This window comes from Hyaena hyaena, unplaced genomic scaffold (assembly GCF_003009895.1).
Source record: "Hyaena hyaena isolate Hyena2069 unplaced genomic scaffold, ASM300989v1 scaffold_1844, whole genome shotgun sequence".
Classification (NCBI taxonomy): domain Eukaryota; kingdom Metazoa; phylum Chordata; class Mammalia; order Carnivora; family Hyaenidae; genus Hyaena; species Hyaena hyaena.
In genome coordinates this window covers 127,460-140,463 of record NW_024082479.1, presented here as the reverse complement: position 1 = coordinate 140,463, position 13,004 = coordinate 127,460, and the positions used below count along the sequence as shown (strand labels likewise).

At 41.5% G+C, this 13,004-nt stretch overlaps 1 protein-coding gene across 1 annotated transcript; it reads right to left on the bottom strand.

Annotated features, from left to right (window-relative positions):
- Nucleotides 1–634: 634 nt before the first annotated feature.
- On the bottom strand, nucleotides 635–5,542 carry BMP15 (bone morphogenetic protein 15). The gene is made up of 2 exons (XM_039225003.1): nucleotides 5,218–5,542; nucleotides 635–1,488 (listed from the first exon to the last, which is right to left on the bottom strand). The coding sequence occupies exons 1-2, from the start codon at nucleotides 5,540–5,542 to the stop codon at nucleotides 635–637; spliced, it is 1,179 nt and encodes a 392-aa protein (XP_039080934.1).
- Between the last annotated feature and the right edge of the window lie 7,462 nt (nucleotides 5,543–13,004).

Sequence of the window (13,004 nt, the reverse complement as noted above, 5' to 3'; positions counted from 1 at the left end):
TTTCCCAGGTTCAGAGGCTAATAGGAACAACCCTGATATCTTAGGAAAAAATATTCCTTCTGCTTCCCTCCAATTATTTTAATGGAGATTATTGCCCAAACGGTTTTTAATCCATCTGAGGAAAGTTAGTTTTAGATTCAGAGGGCAATGCAAACAGAGAAGCAGGCAGTCTTTCTGACTAGGTACCAGTTCTGAGGATACAGGAGGCAAGATAGAGGAGTATAAGATCTCAAGTAGCTTTCTTAGCCCAAAATCTTCTAGAAAGCCTCAAAAGATGAATACTAGAAAGATTTCACCTTTGCAGGCCTTGGTAGGACAATTCCAAAAGTTCTACAGTCATGGACCGGTGACTTTTGACAAGGTCACAATAAAAAAAGCTGAGCATCTCAAAAGGAACATCTTTAAGGGCATTAATGGTCAAAATGTACAAACATTTGGGCTCATAACTGTATAAAGTGAGGACCTCATACATGGGGGAAGAGACTTAACACCTTAAGGCAGGAATGGAACCCACAGAATGGGTAGAAGATCACAGATAGAACACCACTTACAGCATTAACATTGATATTTGTTTTGTTATGTCAAACTCTTTTCCAATTTCTTGGGAAAACTGAGCGAGCTTTACCCTTTGCTGTCACCTGCATGTACAGGACTGGGCAATCATATCCTCATACTCCTTATATAAGATACTCCCATTTGCCTCAATCAGAAGGATGCTAATGGGAACATACTTATATGGAACACAGGAGGGCTGAGGGACCCTCTGGTCCACCAGCTCATTGACAAGGTTCTGGATGATGGCATGATTGGGAGAATTGAGACCATAATGTAGTACCCGAGGGCAGACTCCCTTACAGTAGTTTGGAGTATATAGATGGGGAGCAATAATCCAGTGATCCCAGCCCAGTTGCTGGAAGCTGACTTGGAAAGGGTGGAGGGAACACTGGTTACTTTTAGGCTCATCATGTTCCCTGAAGGGGCCAGGAACTCTGGATGTGATACTGCCTACTTGTCGGGCTTTCCGCAAGAGGAGGGAAGAGTCCCCTTCCATGAACTCCTCCAGGACTTTGGGGCGAAGTTTGTCCTTCCGAACACTTTTATGAGTATCATTGAAGTAGAGTAACAAAAATGCAGTGTCCAAGGATGAAGTGCCATGCCATTGAAGCTCAATCTCACTACCTTTTTGCTGCTGGCACATGAAGCGGAGCCGTAGAACCCTGCGCCCCTTCTGATTCCAGAGCCTTTGAACATGTTGTGTGATATCCATCTCTGTCCAAGCTTTGAACAGCAAGGAAGGCTTTGAGGAACCGGTTTCTGAAGAGGGAAACTGGCTGGCTGGGCCTTTCTGGACCCAGGGCTCCACGTGGCAGGAGAGATGGAAACGAGCTAGGTGGAGCTGATGGCGGTAAACCACAGTGGCTCGGACCAGTTGGTATGCTACTGGGTTTGGTGTCAGAGGAAATTCCAGGGTCTGTGTATGCCAGGGGCCTGCATCAGCGAGAGAGAACAAGAGTATAAGTTTACCGCCTTACCTCCTAGCCTGAGTCTTCCTCACAACCTTGCTCATTACAAATTGACTGCTGCAAGCAGCACTAAAGATCATGATATCACCATTATTTGTAAGGCATTTACTACTAGATGTTTTAAAACATTACCTCTTTAATATGCAATAGCCTTAGGAGATGGTAATTATTCCCATATCATTGAGACATGCATGAATTAAGAATTAGTCCTCCTCAAACCATGAGAGACTCTTGAATGCTGAAAACTGAGGACTGATGGGTGTGGGGGGAGAGGGGGGGAGCTGGGCATGAAGGAGGGCACTTGTGGGGATGAGCACTGGGTGTTATATGGAAACCAACTTGACAATAAACTATTTGTAAAAAAAAAAAAAAAAGAATTAGTCCTCCTGTCATATTATACAGATGCAATTTTGAAGGAACAATACAATATTGGGGGCTATCTATGGCCTGCCATCACTTCAAACCTGGGGCCAAGATGCCACAAAGTAATTTTGTCCACTTAGCCCTAGTTGGGGCAGCTGTTTTGCCATTTCTATCTTCTATGTTAAGAATAGCAATGGATGTTATATGGAAACCAACTTGACAATAAACTATTTAAGGAAAAAAAAGAATTGCTTCTTAAGCAGCTGTTCCTTCTTAAGCCATTTCCCCCCTTAACCATCAGTCTCTCCTTTGTTCATTCCTTACTGGAAAGGATTCTTCATGTACCACATTAATTGTACCACCATTCCCTAAATACTCTTTTCAACAAGGCCTTAGTCCTATAAATGTTTTGTTTCCTAAGAATTCTACTAGAAGATGAAAGCTTTTTGGTGATTAAGAGTTTTAATCCAAACTGTAATGCTGACACCCAGTGGCTATAGGGTTGGGCTGGGCCTGCAGTGTTCTGAATTTCTGCACCTTCTTCTGGAAAATGTCAAGAGCAAAGATTACAAAAACCAAGCATTGCAGGAAAAAGCCTCCTTTTATCTTCAAACACCTTATCGCTAAATATCTGCATGTTAATTTTCATATTATGTACCTAACCTTCCTTCTTCACGGAATCCACAAGCTTGGATTCTTCAGTAAGCCTGGAATGGTCAATGTAGAAGTGTTTTCAGATCTTAAAACATCAGGATATTTTTTTAAAGTTCAGACTCAACTCATGCTTAATATACCCTTAAGTTTGGGGCACTGGACATCATTTACACAAGGCCCAAACCAGGCTTATATTTGCGTTCTCAAGTTATTCTACACTCCCATCCTACAATCATCTTTCCAAGAGGCCCACCCATACACCTGCCCCACCCTGCCCAAGGAGGAGCCCAAGCCAACCTCTACCAGGCTGCATGATGAGCAAGTGCCCTTTACTTTCAGGCCTTGACATCACATATTTCCTGAAGCAGGGTGGAGTGGTTAAAAATCAGAGCCAGGAAGGGTCTGCTCAGACCTTTTCAGGGAAATGACTGACTCACACATCCTGTGTAATTGAACCTGGCATATTTCTCCAGACAAGCTCAATTCAGCTGGGTCATCTCCTAACGGAGATATGTGGCCAGATGCTCTTGTCCTCCATTTCCAGATCCTTTCCAGACTCCCTAGATGCCAGTATGTCCCACAGTCAGGCCGGGAGAGTGGCCTAATTCTAGGCATCCTCATCTAGCTCCATATCATCTATACAAGCTTGATTTGTGCAGCTTTCTGCTGCACTCAGAATGAATTCCAGATTCCTTATAATGGCCTCCAAGTCCCTGACTCTCATCAGCCTCCATTCCTGCCACTCTCCACAATGCTCACTAAGTTCCAGTCATACTGATCTTCCTTCTGATCTTCAAGTCAGACAAGCTTGTTTCCATCCTCTAGGCCTTTGCACACATGGCTTCCTCTGTCTAAATCTCTCTACTCTTCTCATACCTAGCTTATCTTACAGCCCTCAGCTCAAACGTCATCTCTTCAAAGATGCATTCCCTAACAATCCCATGAAAAGGAAGGATTTGTTATTTTCTATCAAAACAACTTTTTTCATTCTTTGAGAACATTTAATCACTATTTGCAATTATCAGTGTTTACTTATCTGTCTCATCCATGAAAACCATGCCTGTTTGGATCATATCTGTAAGTCAGTATGTAAAACTGTGCCTAGACCTCCATAGATGTTAAATATTTGTTGAGTGAATCTCCACCCACACCGAGCTATTTTCTCTTTCCTTAATCAGAATGCAGATCTCTGTCTCTGTGCATGGTCTCCTTCCTCCTTCCTCAAGGCCCATCTCAAATATTAGCTCTTCAATGAAGTCTTTCACAGTCTTGCTGCCTCCCCTTCCTGGCTTTAAGCAGTGACCTAGTTCTTCTTTCTGGTCCTGGGAGCACTACTGCTTATCCTTGTCAAAGCATTTGTCATGCTGTAACACCATGATGTGATTACTTATCTATATTTTAACTTGATGGGAGCTCCCAGAGGTCAGGGAAACAGTTATTTGCCTCTTTAGACCCAACCCAAACACAGTGCCTGGTACTCAAAATCTGTGGAGTCAGCACAGCAGGATGATTAAAATCACAAACTCTAGAGCCCAAAAGCCTGGTTTGACACCCAGATCTACCAATTACTAGCTGTGTTACATTGAGTGAGTTACTCTGAACCTCAGTTTCTTTACGTATAAAATGATTATGTTAATAATACCTACTGCATATGATAGTGCGGAGGATTAAGGAAGATAATGTTTATAAAGTACTTTACCAAATGCCTGGAACGTAGCAAGCTCACAGTAAAGATTAGCTAGGGGAATATTGGTGGTTTCACTTAAGGGAGAGAATGTAAACTACCAAAAGCCCAAAATTGATCTCACCAGGTTCCCAAGATTTCCTTGAAGTCGATGCTTTCTGCCTTCCCTAGAAAGCCCTGCACTTCAGAATCTCACTGGTTTCCTGGAACAGTATCTAACAAAGATATTTTTTTAAATCAAGTATGATGGGAACAAAGAGAATTCCAAATACCTTTGTTACTGAAAACCTAAAGTAGCAACATGGCCTTAAGAGAAAAACTGCTTGGTATTCAAGGATATCTAAACGCTTGAGAAGTTAAGAATAGACTAAAACCAGGCAGACTTGACCTCAAATCCTATCTCTGTCAACCACTGTCTATGTGAACTTTGTAAGTTATGTGACCTCTCTGTGCTTTAGTTCTTTATCTTTAAAAATTGGGCTAATTTCTCCATGACAGCTAATGGTAATAGCCATCCGTAAGGATTATATATAATAGCGGATGTTCACCTCACCAATTATACAGACCTTCTGATGTTAGTTTCTCTCCATTCTAACAAATTTCCCCAGCTCGTCATTATGTGCTCTTTGCCTTGTAAGAATAAAACCACACATAAACAGCTCTCTACAAGAATGCATAGGAGTATTTCTAAATTATAGTTTTCAGTGACAAACAAGAAAACTTTGAAACATAGGAGCTGACACATCATTCAGTTGTCTTGGGGTCTGGGAGAGACTCCTCAGGTAGACCCAAGGCAATCTGTTCTTACATTGGGCCCCTAAAGGGAAGCAGGCTTGGAGCTAGCTTCTCCTAATTTTTCCATCCTTTGAAATCCAAGCCTGAGAAAACAAGTCACCCACCAGTCAATGAAGCCTGATCATAAACTCACAGATCCCCTTTCTCTACACTCTTTCCCCCCATTTCTCTTCCTTCCAGGACAGTATAATAACTCACCTCTGAGAGGCTTTGCTACATTGGCCAAGGGTCTCACCAGCCTCACCATAGTGGCCCCAATGGTGCGGTTTTCTCTAGGGTGCCCACGTGCATCAGCTGAACGCTGGTACAACTCCAGCATGTACCGCAAAGGATGCCCTAGGACAGGTGGCTTCTTCCGCTGCTTGCCAGGAGCTTCTTCTAGTAGCTCCCGAATCAGGGGCAAGGAAGGGGCATCAGCCATGAGGGCATTAGAGGGCTGCCCTACCTTTGCCATTTGGACCCCATGTTCCATAAAAAGCCCCAGTCCCAAAAAAAGGATTCTAAGGATGCCGAGGAGGACCATCTCAAAAGGTGTGGTGTCCAGCAACACTGTCTATCCCAAGCTCAAAGGATGTCACTCTGCGTCTTCCCTTTCAGATAGGTAACCGCATCTGGCTCCACAGCCACAAAAGATAGGGTGAGGAAAAAAAATGGAAGACAAGCAGGTAGGCCTTATTTTGATTCCTCTGGGAGGATTTCTGGACAGAAGGAGTTCTCTTAACTTGGCCTTTTTGCATCAAAACAAACAGAAACAACGGGTGGGACAATACAGCATATCCTTCCTGCTCTTCAGGGCTGGGAACAAGATAGCACTTACGCAGATGCTGAGGTAACCTTAAAGGAGAGGTCCATTCCAGGACCTACTCCCTTACCTTATCCACTAGAAGGAGAAAAGCAGCCCTTGCCTGCTGTGCTCCACAGCTTTAAAGGTAGTTTCCTAATTAGTCCTTAAAGGGCCAGAGACCTCTTGCTCCAATCACACTTTCATGTAGCACTTCCTCTAATGCAGTATTTCCCAAAATGTGGTCTGCTACTGACTTTCAGTGAAACTATCTGGGGTGATTGTTAAGAATGCAGACTCCTGGGTCCAGACCAAACCATGGATTCTGGAGGTGAGGTCTAAAAATTTGAATCTTAACAAATACTCCAAGAAGTTTTTATGAACACTAACATATGGAAACCACTGTGATTGTGGCTTGAAGAAGATGCCTCAACAGTGGTTCTCTTACATTGGGATCATCTGGGGGAGCTTTAACTATTACAGATACCTGGGTAACTTTTTCAGAGATTCTGATATAGTGGGTCTGGACTGTTACTGGGACATCAGGATTTTTTTTAACTTCTGCAGGTGATTCTAATGTGCAGCCAAGTTTGACAACTCTGATTTAGAATTTCTGGTTTACCATGGAAGGTGTTGAGATCCTAAGTGGGCTTCATCAGAAAAGCCTGGGGGCAGTGGAAGACGAATCTGTGGAAGGTGGTTGGGAGCTCATCTCACTTTACTGGTTAATGGAAGCAGTGAGCTGGACCAGTTAGTTAAGGCTGTCCCTGACCAGAATTCTACAAAAAATGGTATGTGTAGTCCTGGCCATCTCCAAATAGAAGCAGTATGTTGGGGGTTCTAAGAAGGTGGGGCAGGAGGTCAAAGCACGATTGTAGGAGATGATGAGGCTGACCTGGTTTATGGGAGGCCTTTACCTCATACCAAGAATATCTATGGGCAGGTAGCACTATTTGTAACAGTCATAGACGTAATCACATAGACCTGCATTTGAATTGTGATTATGCCTCTTCTCAGCTGTAATTTAACCTCTCCAAGGCAAATTTTTCATTTCCATGAGCCTCAGTCTCCTTACCTGTAAAATGAGGATAATATGTTTTATCTCACAAGTTGTGAGGATACAAGGAAATAATCTCTGTTAATTATGTAAAACCTAATTAGACATATGATATATTGTTATGTGCTTGAAATTATTTGTTCCCTTCTTCTGTTTTTACTAACATAGCCTTGGTCCCTTTATGTACTATAAAACAAAAGGCATGGGCTAATGGGTCCTCTGGGTCTGGACTCAAATCCCAACTCAGCTACCCATTAGCTGAGTGAATTTAAGCAAGGTTTCTCCCAGCCTGAGTTTCTTCATCTGTACTGCTGGCTCCCTCAAAGAGTTGCTGTTGTGTGTTGTATTGTGTACATTTGTATTGTATGCAATAATATATAAGTAAAAGATATAAAGAGATGATTCACAGTAGGCAAAGTATGAACAGCCAAAATATATGAAAATATGTAATGCAAATCAGAAAAAATGCAATTTAAAACCAAATAAGATATGATTTCACACCCTTTGGATTGGCAGCATATTAAAAGCCTGACGCTGTTACGTTGAAGTAAGGATATAGAACACTGTTAACTCTCTTACACTGCTGGTGGGGATGTGACTTGGTACAATCGTTTTAGAAAGTAATTTGGCATTATCTCTAGTGAGATTGAAGATGTATAATTCAGCAATACTATTGCTAGAGCAGTTGCTTTTAGATATTTTTGTCTGTAACTCACAGGAATAAATACATCTTACATTGTAACCCAATACAAACATAAGCACACACATTCACACATTCATATATACCTGAAGTAAACATTTTCTGAAACAATACTGATCCTTACAACATAGTGGGAAGGGTAATATATCATGATGGGTAAGAACATGGCTCTGGAGACAGAATCCTAAGTTTAAAATCCACCTCCTCCACTTACTAGCCTGACCTTGGGCAAGTTACTCAACTCTGTGTCTCAGTTTCCATATGTGTAAATTGGGAACAATGGCTCCTCCATTGTTTCAATTTTCTAATATATAAAATGGAATTAATCAAAATACTTGACTCACAAGATTTTTTTGAAGATTAAATGAGTTAATATATGTAAGGCACTTAAAACAGTGCCTGGCACAAAGTATTGGACACAGATTAATTATTACATTTGATGCAACTTGTGCTCTCCAGAAGGCAGGGCTCACCCTAATGGGCTAGTTCCGGCTTTATGAGCTATTGACAGGCAGTCAAAAGTCTCTCTGCCCTCCATGTCCACACTACTCCTTCTTTCTCTCTTATGCCCTTCTCTGCCTTCCCAGCATTCACTTTGGCCCTTGACCTCTGTCTGTTACAACTTTAAACTTCCTATCTTTCTATCCAACATAACCAAATAAAACAAGTTGTCAGGACAACTAGCAAAGGGTCTATCTAAGGGTTTGGGGCACAGTTTTCTTTACTGTTTCGGTGGTATTGCATTGGTATTACATATATCGAGAACATTTTTCTGACATCTCTTAGTGAAGTATCGATACTGGGCCAAAAGAAATAAAAAGAGACAACATACTACACTAAAAAGAGTATGATTTGGGTTTGAATTTCTGGTTCTGCTATTTTTTGGCCGTTGCTTAACCTCTCTAAATCTCACCTTTCTTAACTATAAATTGGAGATATTCTTTAACCTTATAGGGTTGTGGTGTGATTTAAATGAGACAATATATATCAAGTATCTAGCACATAGATAATCCTAAATAAATGGTAAATTTTATCATTAATAGCCTGTGATTTTGAAGTACATGTAAAGTGTACCTGATCAAAGGAAATATCTGCTCAGCATCCTTCTAAAGTTCAGTGAAATTTTATTCCATTCCTCTCTCTACCAGGGCTTCAGGAGACTCGCCTGATTGAATAAGTCAGATTTCCCGTTTCCTGAAAAAGATTCAATTTTTTATTTCAGAAAAAGATCCCAAAATCAACTCCATCCTTATCACCAGAATTGAAAGAAGTTGATGTGATTATTTCCTATAAATACCCCCCAGGTGGGCCCAGTGTATGTTACTTCCCAAAAACCCCACAAGAGGGCACCAACTGTCTTTCCAGCCTCTGGTTGGAGGAGTGGGATGGGGTGAAAGGGCAGATTATAGGTGATTGGAATAGAATCTTCTAAAGGATATTTACACCCCCTCCTGCTTTAGCAGGAAGCCAGTTTGTGATAACTTTTTATAAATCAGAGAGTTTAGGAAGTGATTATTGACATGACAAAAAAGGTTCTTGACATAACAAAACGATCACCACAAGTTGCTTTGAGCAACAGAAACCCCTCTTAATGCACAGTGAGGGTTAACTTTTCAAACAATAATGTGATGGCAGAGTATGGGTAAAATGAATGAAGTTTACAAAAGAATAGATTCTTATCCAATTTGGGGGAACATGGCTATTGCATAAAGTACACATTTATAATGCACTCCTTGTTTTACATGATTATAATTCACATTTTCTTGCAGCTGTATTCATTTGACAAATACCTAATAGGCATCTTCTATGTGGTGTATTATGTGTTAAGGGTGCAGGCCTATAGCCAGACTGCCTGGGTTCAAATTCTGTTTCTACCACTTAACTAGCTTGGTAATTTTGGGCAATTGACTGAATCTCTCTGTGCCTCAGTTCCTCATTTAATAATAAAGATAATAATAGCACTACTTTACAGGATTCTTGTGAGGATTAAGTGACTTAATGCATATAATAAGCATACTATGTTCTAGACACTATACTAGATCCTGGGAGTACAGAAATGAATAAGATGAGTCTTCTATCCTTAACACTCTCAGGCAATTTGCTAGCCACTGAGATAGGTTGGGGGATACCAAAATAAAACAGACAGTTTCTATCTGAAGAAGATAACAACTTTAATAGGGACATAAAAGATAGGAAACATTTCCTATAACCATGGCGTTTTCTCTGATTACCATTCTGAGTCCTTGAAAACTGGACCTTCTCTCTAGATGTGTTTTGTTTAAAAAGATAATTTTCCATGAAATAGGGAATATGATGTATTTTATAGAAATATTTATTAATTTGATACCAGACTATATCCTTTCACATATTGTATCTCATTTTATCTTCATATTAACTCTATGAGTTAAGTATTATTTTCCTATTTACAGGTAAAGAAATTGAAGATCAGAAAAGGAAACTTGTCCAAGGTTAAACAGCTCTCAGATGGTGAAATCTACTAGGATTTGGACCCAAGTAAGGCTGACCTCAGAGACCCTCTCTGTGTCTTGTAAGTTTGTTATATAAGCTGCCAATGAGTTTTTAGCCCCTTAAGAAGACTCAGTTCTTCTATAAAGTAATCCTACAGATGTTCCTGAACATGATGCCAAAAATACAAGCTCTGTGAAGTCAAGGATCATGCTTTTCTTAATTCACTATTATGGGTCCTCAATCAATATTTGTAGAATAAATCATTGTAATAGGAGCCTATCATTCTTGCAGAAATCTAGGCTGATGGGCATATTCTGATTGGATGTTGTAATGTGTCCTCAGAGAAGGCTATCCTGAGTTTTGAGGTAGAACAAAGTCTGAAACAACAACTTTCCCCTGTGTTTCCACCTCTTTTGGGAAAAAAAATCATTATTACCTGTGTTAAGAAGTTCCTGTGATTCTCTCCATCCCTAAAGATTCCAGAGGCCCCAAGAAAAGAAAACATTTCCTTTGCCACGCATGGGTAACAAGAGTCAGTGCTCAGAGCACTTGGAAATGGGTATTGCACCACCCTTCCTAGCCTGAAGACTAGGGAAATTCTAACTCAACTGTAATTCATTCAGATTCATACTCAAATGTAGCCAAATTAGTCTTGGGTCATGGACCTTGCAATAAAAAATACTATCAAACCTCAACAGTGTTACCAACCATTGTTTGGAGTGTATGATAATAGAATCACAGTATAACAAGGAAAACATGTGCAAAGATCCTGAGGGTGCAAAAGATCTGTGTAGCCAGAATAAGACAGAGAATAAGGGAAAGAATTCCAGGTAAGGATGGTATAATGGGTAGGACCCAGAGAATTCATGGCCTTGTAAGGACTGCTGCTAGATTTTTTGCATCTTTCAGACATCTAAAAGAAGAATGGACAAGTTAGAAAAAGATACTCTTTCTGGATGGACACAATACTAACAAGCAGAACACAGGTTGGATTTCAGCCCCTTTGACAAGGCACTTTATGTGGTATACTAACTGCACAGCTATTTGGGACTGCCCTATTTGTAAGGCTTTTGGCATTCTTGGTGCTTTAGCCACACTGGCTTTATGGTTATCTTTCACTTTTTCCAACAAACCACACTATCTTTGCCTCAAGGCACTTATACATACTGTCTCCTCTACTCAGAATGCTTTTCCCCCTCTCCTTCTCTAGGGTACCCCCACTCAACCTTCATATCTCACCCAAACATCGCTTCCTTGAGAAAGCTTTCCTTGAGTCCCTAGATTAGATCTAAGGAGTATTTAAAGAAGATTTACAGTGTGAATGATTTCAATTATGAGAATAAACTCAATCCTGAGTTATGAGTAGCATTTTAATAGGTAGAGAAAGATATGCCATTCCAGGATCAGTTCAGAATTTTTCAAATATTGCCTTGAAAATAGAAGGGAGAGAAGTAGGGAGCTCCGTGCATTTCACTTGCATCCATCTCTCAAACAGAGAATGCCTGAAGTCATAGGACACTGAGCCACAGGAGTTTGGGAAGAGAAAGATACAGAGTACACTGGGAAGGAAACCTCATAAGTGCCTGAATGCGAACTGGGGAAGATAAAAGCTGGACGGGACCAGGAGATACGGAGGGAGGGGAGGAAGCCCGGCTTGCGTGCAGCTCCAGTGAGTGATGAGCCACTGAGAGCCATGGTGAGCTGCAGTGAGTTGAGGGGAGAGAGAAGCTAAGATTGCTCATAGAACCATCCCTGGAGAAGAGGAGAACCTCGGCTTGGAAAGAGAGTGCTTTTTGGTTCTGGCTGGGGTACTGACTTTGAACTAGGTGCCTCTGCTCCAAGACAGCGCCAGGAGAAACTGCTCTGCTGCGCTCCCAGCCCCATCCCAGGCAGTGGCGGCCAGGTGGCTGTAGAGGCGCGGACACTGTGGACCTGAAGCTGCTAAGTTCTCTGCAAGCACGGGCGCGGAGGCCTCTGATCCCAGGTTGTATGGCTGCTTGTCTACTGCGGGATCTGAGGCTGCAACACTTCCCCCACCCCCAACTCAATCACAGGCAGCAAGGAAGCAGCAACCTGTGGGACTGCTTCAGGTGGTGTGAACAAAGCCCATGGACTGGGACCCGAAAACGAGGAGGGGCGTGGGATAGAACTCAGCCCACCTTGACTACATCCTCAGCACAGGGAGATCAGACTCAAAGGAGTGATTTGCAACATAAGGTTGAAAAGGGACTAGGGCGTCGCCATTTTTCTCCCCACAACCACTAAGGACAGACCTCAGGGAGAGGTCAGCAGGACACAGTGGAGGCCAGACTTGCCTACACCAAACCACGCCCATCCCCTCCAGAGAGCTGTTTTGTTGTTGTTGTTGTTGTTGTTGTTGTTTTTACTTGAACCTGGGTTTGTGTGTTTATTGGTTTTGTCTGTGTGTTTCTGTACCTTTGTTTCCTCTGTGGTTGTCTGTTTTCTTTTTCCAGGGCTACCTCAAGAAACAAGCCAAAGTACACATGGTGGAGAGTCTTAAATACCGCTATGAATAGGGAAACAAAATAACCAAACGCTCAACAAGAGAAACCAAGAGACACCACCCAAAGAACACTTCCTGAATAGACAGGTCCTGAAAAGCCAAAGAGCCTTCTTTAATATAGCAGATCTCACAAGGGCAGAGTGTACAACAAGCTTTTAAAATTAACAAAGGATAAAAAGCTAACCAAAATGACGAAACAGAAGAACTCTCCTCCAAAGAAACTCCAGGAAGAAACGAAAGCTTAAGAACTGCTCAAACAGATATAAGCAACATAACTGAACAAGAATTTAGAAAACTAACCATAAAATTAATCGCAGGCCTGAAAAAAGAATGGAAGACATCAGAGAAACAATGGATACAAACACTAAGGAACTCAAAAATAGTTATGATGAATTTAAAAAATGCTATATGCGAGATACATAATAAAATGGAGGCGCCCAATGCACAGATTGAA